Raw genomic sequence first — 9,510 nt, forward strand, 5'->3', positions numbered from 1 at the left:
CTATGTGATATAATCTCTGCTGACTCCCCTGTCTTTCTCGCACTCGAAAAAGGCTCCACAGCTGAAACGTTGCGTTTCCCTTTCTTCTTTTTCCAGCAGGGAAACCTTTGCTTGTTCCTGCTAGGTTACAGTAATCCACAGAGCTCAGTCAGTCCTTCAATGATTGTAAAGATCTGGCGTCTCCTCTCGCCTCCCCCCCCGCAGGGTACCGGCACTGGCACGCCGACCTGCGCCCAGACGACACCCCCCTGGAGGCGGGCTTGGCCTTCACCTGCAAGCTGAAGGGCTCCGTCCCCTTCCTGGGCAGACGGGCTCTGGAGGAGCAGAAGGCCGAGGGATTGCGGCGAAGAATCGTCTGCTTCACCATCAACGAGTTGAGTCCTGGGGACAGAGGAGGGGAGGGGTGAGGGCAAGTTATCTGCTCACGTTCAGTACCTCTCATCCCACAATTTGTCCTTGCAGATTCTGCAGGGTGACTTTCACTTACAATCCTGACCCACCAACCCCTTGTCACAAGCTCCCAGCCTGGATCGTTTCTTACTTTTCTTTTGTCATCTATGCCTACACAGATCTGGGATCCTGTCATTGTGTTTTGTACTGGGTAGGAACGTTAGGAGGCTGGCATGAAGGCACAGCGATTGGCATTGCTATCTCTGGAGCTGGGGCCCTGGGTTCGATTCCTGGGGTTCAGTTCCTCCAGTCTGCTTGGAGTCTGTAGAAGGATGGTTCTCTCCATGCTCGCATGGGTTTCCTCTGGGTGCTCCAGAGTCCAGAGGCACGTTGGTACTTCTGTAAAATTGGCCCTGGTGTGAGAGTGTGTTTGTGTCTGGGTGTGATGGACTGGTGTATCTTGCCTTGCACCTATTGCTTGCCAGGTTAGGCTCTGGCTAACCTTGTGACCCTCTCCTGGATAAGCTATTAAGAGAATAGATAGAGGGAACCTTTAATACTGATGTAAACGGTCAACCTGCTTCTGGAGAGCCCTGCTAGTTTTCATTCCAGCTAAACTCTCCCTTATGTAATTGAACTGTTAATTGACTTAATATTAGGGATTATTTGAACCCCTGCTATCAGTTTCTGAATAGGTTGGATGTCTCCTTTTGAGCTACTACTAAATAACTGTAGCTATCATAATGGAAACTGGTCAGACTTGCACAGGTTCCAGCAACTTGTTGGTTCAGTTTAGGATTTAATTTTTTTTTTAAAAAAGATCTGGACCAAGACAAAAACCAGCAACATAAGCCGTCTCAGTTTTCAGAGTATAAAGGTTTTACCAGTGGAAATGCTGTGATCTAGCAGCACAGAAAAAACAACAGCTAAATGTTTAATCAAGCCCACAAACTCTAGGAGGTTAATAAAAGTCTCTTGAGTGCACTGATGCAACAGATTTTCGGTTTGAAATGTCTTTATGATCCTGGCAGACTGTTTTTTTTCCATTTTTATTGGTTTTACACAAAGCCGGTCCGCTTAACTCACGTTAGCTTTGCTTACAAAGGGGATGCAAATGTTTGCTTAAGATTTGTTTTCCCTTCATGACAACAGTAATAAAGCCACCGGCACAGATGACAACTTGGCGGGATTTTTGGCATTGCTGCAAGCGGATTCCGGGAATTATTGTCAGCAAGCTCAACTGGGAAGTCGATCCCTTATCAGCTGAAAATGGAGTCTGTTTACTTGTGGAGAAATCCAAGGAAAAAAAGTGTAAATATTATTGTACGGCTGACATTACAGGTTGTTTGAGCCGGCTCGCCAGCGCGGTGACGTCGCCGCCCTTCCCTGTGAATACCGGGGACCTCAGCCGGCGGGCTGATGGGAGATCTCCCTTTAGCTCAGCTGGCTGAGTGCCTGTTGAGTGGCGCTGGAGGCCCGGGTTCGAGTCCCCAGCGGTGGGGGGCCGACCTGAGGCGGCAGTGGCGAGGGCGCATACCCACATGAACCCGAGAGCACTACGTTATGTTATAATTCAGGGCAGCAATGCAACACGGATAACGTCAGCAGTGCCCATCGATATTCCTGTTCAGGTCACTGATGATGCTGTGATTGTGTTGGGAAGTATTGCTAGGGACAACAATCATCACTCTCCCCCCTCCCTTCCCCCTGGTAAGCATTACAGGAGCATGAAGGCCGGAGCGTCCAGATTCAGAGACAGTTTCTTCCCACAAGCAGCAAGATTCCTGAACCCCTACCCCTACCACTGACTGAAACTGATCTTTTTTTTTCCTCTTCTCACACTGCTTGTCCAACTTGCTTTTTTTTCCAAAGTTGTATGTTATTTAACTTGCTGCTGTTCTGTGTTTCTTTTGGGGTTCCCTTAACATCTTTGTACCTGCAAATAAGCATTTAATCACACTTGTGCACAAGGCACATCAACTGAACTGAACAGTGGCGTATATTGATCAGATCAATTCTGTTCATTCAGGATTTGACACTGGCTTAGACCCATAGAATGTGTAGACGGTTGCCTTGCACCCTGGGAGATCTGCTACAGAATTGGGAATTGTGCAGCGTCATCTCCAAGCAAGCTTCATACAGGAGCTCTCTTTCTCTTCCATTTTTCCCAGGAAAGTTCCCATGTTTGGTCTGGAAGCGATCTTCAGGAACGGGGAGCCGGTTGGTCACCTGCGCAGAGCCGATTACGGTTTTGCCATTGACAAGACCCTTGGCTACGGATATATCCGGGACCCGGAGGGCGGTGTTGTGAGTATCGTCTCCCAAAATCGCCGTGCACAGTAGCGCTTGCCTGTTCTCAATTTTAGTTTGTGCTCTCCCTTGGTTTGTATTTGTGTCCTGTGGGTTCGTGTTCCCCTAGACGGTGGAAATGTGAGCCAGCACTGTTTAACGATGAGTTATTGATAGGGCTCATTGCTTGACGTGCTGTCTCGGCATTTCAGCATCGTGAATATCACTCTTCATTTTGCTGTGCAATTCTGCAGGCAGCTCATGACTTTGCAGAGGGCTTAATGTCTTGGGACAAGAAGCTTTCCAGGGATAATAAACAAAAAATTGAATGTCAGATCATAGTGCCAGTCAGCTACTTTCAATTGGTATTTATCAACCAGGAGATGAGAGTATTGGGAAGGATGGGCATGATCTTATAGAGCAGGAAGGATGAATGAATTATCATTCTGGAAGGGAGCATTTCCTTCCTTTACCAGCACGTCTGGAACACAGGTCACAGGAGACTGGCCGATCTCTCTCGTGAGGAGGTTGTCGGGTCGATGACAGTGTGTTTTTCTATTTGAAGAATCAGCTGTTATTTGTGTTAAAGGGGAACTGCAGTCCCCTTTTTTTCCACAGACCAGTTATTGCATCTCGACAACAAAATAAATTCATTGACGTTATAGGAAAATGTTACAAACTCGCGAGAATTGCAGTGTGATGCGGCCCTTCCTGCTTACTAGTCACTGTGACGCCTAATGTACTGCGCGAGTGAATGAGTACGGGTTTTGCAGCAGACATCACTGCAGAAATGTTCCAATGTGATCTGCATGCAGAGTTAACAAGTAAGTAGTATTTGTCGGCAAAACGGTCTCCAAGTTGAGAGCAATATTTCTGTTGGATTAAAAGAGATGTGTTCATAAGCCAGCTTGTTTACAGTGTAATAGGGCTGCTTCACCTCACTGGATGTTTTGTTGCCTCATTCTGAATCGCAGAACATCACCTGGAATTTGCATCTATTTTGTGATGTAAATTGGAGGTTTTACAAGTTACTGTGTCAATTTTACTTTTGATTGCTTTCGTTACTTTATTTCTAACCCCGAAATACGAAAATACGTAGCATTGCAGTTACCCTTTAAAAGAAGACTTTGGTGTGGGATTCTTCTGAATAAAACACACCAAGAGACAATTCGGTTAAAAAGTTAAAAAGAGTTTACTGTGCGCAGAAGCTTTATTGTCGTAGCGGAGATCTGTACCAGAGACCCAGGAAGACGCCTGGATCAGCAGCTCTTGAAGACGCAGGTCCACGCTGTACCGTTCTGACAGAGAAAGCAATCTCGCGTCAGGCTTGTGGTGTGATCGGGGGGGAAGACGCCGGCTCTATGAACAGTGACAGGCGTGGAGATTTCCTCAGACAGGAGAGGTCATGGAAATGTTGCTCTTTATCCACAGCAGCAGCATTGCAACAGCTTCATATACAGTACTGTGGCTTGAGAAAGACCTCAAGAGAACATTAGGGCCTTCTGCTGACAACCTACAGTATGTCTATGTAAAGTCCCAGTTCTCTAGGGAAATTTCTGTAGAGAGTGATGCAGTGATTGGCACTTCTGCCATGCAGAGCTGGGGTCCTGGGTTCAATTTCTGGGGTGCTATCTGTGTAGAGTTTGTATGTTCTCCCCATGTTCGCGTAGGTGTCTTCTGGGTGTCATATTTCCAGTGTTCTACCACAGCTCAAAGGTATACTGGCAGTTTAATTGGTTTCTGGGAAAATTGGTCCTGGTGTGTGAGTGTGTGCGTGTCTGCCTTCCTTGTCTCTCTGCCTGCCTTGCGATGGACTGGCGTCCCGCCCAGGGTGTACCCTGCCTTGTGCCCATTACCTGCCAGGACAGACTCCAGCTTCCAAGCAACCCTAAACTGGAAGAGGTAGTTAGCAAGCAGATGCATGGGTGGACATTTCTATAGAAATACTGAGGTCATTAACCTGAAGGGCCGGCAAAGAGGACATGGGAAACAAAGAGAATTCAACACTTCCATTGCTGAAAAGGGAGACGATGCTCCTGAAAGTGTGGGGATTTCACAATCCGCATGGACAGTCAGTCTCTTGAGAAAGTGGAACTTGAGCATTGTTACATTTTTCCGGTGTTTGTGCATCTGTCAGAAAAACATCCTGGAAAGTGTGAGTCATGCAACTGCTTCAGCTAATCTAATTAGGGGCAAGAGAATAAAACTTAGAAAACTCGCTCACCCTGTTTTGTTTTGGTTTTTTTCCCCCTCACATTTATCTGCAATAGTAGGTTGGTTAGATAATGCTGGCTATTTTCAGAACGCAGTTAAAAAAAACCCAAGAAGACCTGTTGAAAGCTGCTGTGGGCTGGGCTGGCTAGGCTGTGACAGCTTCTCAGGTTAAATGTGGAACAGGTGGGAGCTTTCTGTGCTGGCAGAGGTGAATGGAGACCACTTTTATTACACGCTCAAGTTTGGGACAAGATGACACAGAGCAGTGGCAGGTCAGCAGAGAGAGAGAGAGAGAGAGAGAGAGAGGGAGGAGTGAAGGTCAGAGGTTTGCAGTGCCTTCAGGACTTCTTAATGCTGTATCTTATCTAAAGGGTGCACATTGCATGTTCAGCCAGGCTGCTTCATGTTAATGTTGCCTGCTAGGACTCCCAAACGGGTACGGGTACATTTGTGTTCTATGATCTTTACGTTAACCCACCGATCATTCATTCTGTCCTCGAAATAGGTATTTGCGGGATTTAAGCTGCTCACGCCTGGTCTGATTTGTGTTTTTCGGTCCGTTTTTTTGAGTGGATTTAATTCTTCTATCTGTGGAATGAAACTGCGAGTTAGAATTGTTCTTTTCGGCTGCGTGGTCGGCGCTGAGACCTCAGTGGACAAGTGCAAAGCGGTCTTCAGGTGCTCCGGCACTTTTGGAATCCTCAACCTTTAAAGGGTTTGAAATGGTTTTAATGGAGGTGTCGATTATTACCATAACGACAAAGGGAAATGAAGCAGTGGGTGCACATCACAAGTTCAGCCCAACTAGCCCGTTTGCTAGTTAGTAGCTAATCGATCCAATGTCCTCAAGCATCATGCTGATCTTATTTGCATTGCCAAGTCACACAGTGGGTTTGATCTGCAGTCTCAGGCACATCACTGGGCACTTCAAGCTGAGCTAATGGAAAACCCATTATGTCAAAAGGCCCACCCCCATCTTGAGAGCACAAAGGATAGACAGGAATTGACATCACCACACCGGGCTCATCATACAGCAGACAAACTAACCTGCTTTCAACGTTTAGATGTGTGCTGTCACTATCTTTTTCATTTCAAGTGTTTATGCTAATTTGCTTCTTTTTGCTAACTGTTCCCCTTGCCAAAACAATGTACTCAGCTGTTTGAAGTATCACAGATATAATTGACTGTTAGTCAAGTATTCCCTTTTTCCAGTGGGAAGCTGAAAGCCTCCTCTTTCCTACAGTGACTGCATTGTATGATTTAAAAGCTTTTAAAAAAGATTATGGCTAATTTATCTATAACTGTCGCTATAACTGCAAGCATTAAAGGTGGCATAAACAAGACATTGCCTTCCTCCTCTTCCTTTTTTTAATTAAATAAATCAGTGGAGACCTGCTGTACAGAAGACAAAACAATGAAACGGAAGATCACTCCATAAAACATCGATAACAATAGCAATTGTGCAGCTTTTAGGCTGAGAAAATGTTATCATGCAGAGGAACACAGCGTCAGATATGGAGGTAGATAGCTCTTGCTCACCTTTACAGGTTGTTCATTGGCAAAGGCAAATTGAAAAGTTTGAGCCCCAGGAAGGCAGTGGCTCTTGGGAGTTTCTGTGTAATAGAAGTAGCAATAGAATCGGAGGAGGGTAGTACAGAGAATTGCATGGAATTATTACGGCAGGAAGACATTTTTTTCCCCCATTAAAGATCGAAGGGCATAAAACCAGTTACAAATGAGATTAGACCATTCAGGATCATCTGTTCTTAATTAACTATGAAAGGGAGACATGTACATTATGGTGTTTTGTGCACAGTGGTCATATTAAACCACAAGAAGTAAGGAAGGTTCATAACACGCTAAGTTACACTAAGCCCAGGACACAACTCCCTCAGTCTCTATTGCTGTCTCAGCAACTGGTAGCCGGGAGTCTGCTCGATTTGAGCTGCAGCACTGATGCAGGATGGGAAACTGCTCTCAGGACTCGGGTGCTGTGTGTGTTAGTTTATGACTCTTCGGGGCCCCTCGCAGGCTGGGGTGAAATAAGATGGGTGTTTGTTGGGAGTGGGGGTAGTTTTAGAGGCCGTGAGGCGGGGGACGATCTGCACCTGCAGGGGTTTTGAAACGAATCCTTTCCCCCGGCCCGTTTCAGGTCTCTCCCGACTTTATACGGAACGGGCACTTCGCTCTGGAGCGGATGGGGGTGACCTATGAGGCCGTGGCACACTTGAAGTCTCCCTTCGACCCGGAGAACAAGAGAGTGAAAGGGATCTACTGAGGCTCCGACTCGGCCTCCGACAAGGATGTGCAGCCGGAAGTCTGAAAACTGTTCCCTCCCTGAGATGAGACCACCATCTTCACTGCGCTTTGGCCTGGCCTGAAAATGATTAGAACCTACAAGGAGCTACCTGGTCCACCTTATCTCCAGTTTTTCCAGTTTCCCCCCATTCCCCCATTTACAACAACTGGCATATTTTCTGCTGTGGGCAAACTGCCTACTCCACAGTTAATCCATTGGTGGTGGTGGGGGGGGGTACTTGTGTTTTGCTCCAAGGGCAAAATATTTAGCTTCATTAATGAGAGACTTAAGAGTCAAAATGGTGCGAAACTGTTAAATGAGCATACAGTATGTCCATGTCTTACTTCACCTACTTCGGTTGGTTGTGATTTATGTTTAAAATGAGTATTAGGAAAATTGTGTGGATGTTGTAAGTAAAAACATATCCCCCATAGGTACGTTCAGCACGGTTTGCTTAGTCGAAATATTTCTTAGGTTTCTTGGGCTTGTATTTAGAATTGTCCCAGGGTTTAGAGCACTTACTGTACCTAAATCTCTGTTTGCTCTGTGAACTCAGACATCCATAGTAGGCAAATTGCTTTCAAAAGTGTAAAAAGGGGAACCAATGAGCAATTAAAATACTGCAGGAAACTGTGAATGTGTAAATACCTTTAATTATTGATCTTTAACGTTATATATATATATACTCTGTGGTCCATATTTTGTACATCCCATCTTGTTAGGGATTATTAGTCTCCAGCCTGATAAGAGAGAGACAATTAATGCAGTTGTCTGAGTGAAGGAGTGCTGCTTCTTTTTCTCCCCCGTTTAGAGGAGAATCCAACTCGTGTTTGTGTTGCAAAACGCACAGATCACCTGGGAGACATTACTGACGCCCTTGCTTGTTTACATGTTAAATGACCTGAAGGCCTTCCTCCTGGGGAGCGAACCGTGCAGAGAATCCTGGAGGTGCAGGTCGGAGCTGGTGTCTCATGCAGGGAGTGCTTCAGTAAACCAGCGCAGTGTGTTGGAGGATAGATTATAACCACATTCTCCATCTGCCTCTGGCTACACCCACTTACTACTGTGCTCTGTGTTGATGCTTGAGATAAGACTCTAGAGCTTTCTTTGTCCCATTTTCCTTAACCTCCGGTGGGTCACCATGCAGGGAGCAGCTCCCTGATCTTATCTAGTGTCCGTTGCAAATGACTTCCTCCACTTCAAAGCCTTTGACGAGCTCAACAAATGGGCCCTGATATATTATACGTGAAGGAAATGCTGTCAGCTCTGCAGGATGTTAACTCTTCTCCATCATGGGGCCACCTGATAAGAAGGCACATCATGTAAAAGAACAGAATGGCTTCCTATCTGGTTGAAGCCTTTTTGTGGTTTTACATTGCAATATCCCTCTATGTGTCCACATGCCTTTTAAGCACTTTTGCTCTACTTTCATAAATGTAAATGTGTGTTTCAAATTATGTACAGTATAGTATAGTACTGCATTGGAATTTGCTGTGTTTGGTAAAAACGCCGTATTTTTGCAGGGAGTTATGGAATTCTAAATCTCGATCAGTAGCTGAATCGAGGCCCCCTCCTATAGCCTGGGCTAAATACAGGAATAGAAAGCACAGACGTCGCTGGAGAGCCTGGTGCACATTTTGTGAATCAGCCAAGAGTCGAAGACTCGCCGGACCCCTACGTGAGCTGGGCTCGCCCCATCTTATCATATTCTCCCCTTTTCCACGTGATCAATAATGACTCCTGTGGCTCTCCGGCTCAAGTCACAAGGTTCAGCCCTGAATCCAGCTGCCATCGCCTTGATCGGTGGACACAGGCCCTTGGTCTTTCCCAATCTCCAGGGAACCATCGTTTTCACAGAGGAAGGAGGGAGGGTCTGAATCGCCATGGAGGATACGTTTACAGGTTTGAAATCGGGTCTGGGTTAGAAAATCAGGAGGTACATTTGAGTCAGGGAAAAATGGCACATAATGGTAATTGGTAAGTTTGTGCATTAAAGTTTGCCAACTAGCGCTTTTCCATTCTCCACATCTAGTACTTGTACCTAGAGCAAGAAAGGCCTTGACTGACTTAAGACGTCCAACAGCTGCATATTAAACACCAGATACTTCATGACAGTGTCTGACAGAGCCCTCTTCCCTCTGTGTAATGGAAATCCCTCACTAAGCGCTGCGTGTGCAATTTGCGAATGGCGGATGAGTGGAAGTTTTTGATTTATTCCAAGCCCCGGATCTTCCGTCAGGGCTTTGGCAGTTCGCTTTAAACCAAAGGCAGCAATTGCTTCCCAAAATGGAGCCGAGTCTCTTGACGGTAATTGCTAG

At 46.0% G+C, this 9,510-nt stretch overlaps 1 protein-coding gene across 8 annotated transcripts in view; it reads left to right on the forward strand.

Annotated features, from left to right (window-relative positions):
• Positions 1 to 7,825, forward strand: part of sardh (sarcosine dehydrogenase) — a 242,425-nt gene extending 234,600 nt beyond the window's left edge. For all 8 annotated transcript variants that reach the window (XM_088904570.1, XM_088904567.1, XM_088904569.1 and 5 more), the window contains 3 exons: positions 205 to 373; positions 2,562 to 2,697; positions 7,046 to 7,825. In XM_088904570.1, coding sequence (XP_088760696.1) covers positions 205 to 373; positions 2,562 to 2,697; positions 7,046 to 7,171 — 431 coding nt within the window. In that variant the 3' untranslated portion in view covers positions 7,172 to 7,825. The remainder of the gene's footprint in view (positions 1 to 204; positions 374 to 2,561; positions 2,698 to 7,045) is intronic.
• The last annotated feature ends 1,685 nt before the right edge of the window (positions 7,826 to 9,510 follow it).

Source organism: Atractosteus spatula, chromosome 23, assembly GCF_055471065.1.
Source record: "Atractosteus spatula isolate fAtrSpa1 chromosome 23, fAtrSpa1.hap1, whole genome shotgun sequence".
NCBI lineage: Eukaryota > Metazoa > Chordata > Actinopteri > Semionotiformes > Lepisosteidae > Atractosteus > Atractosteus spatula.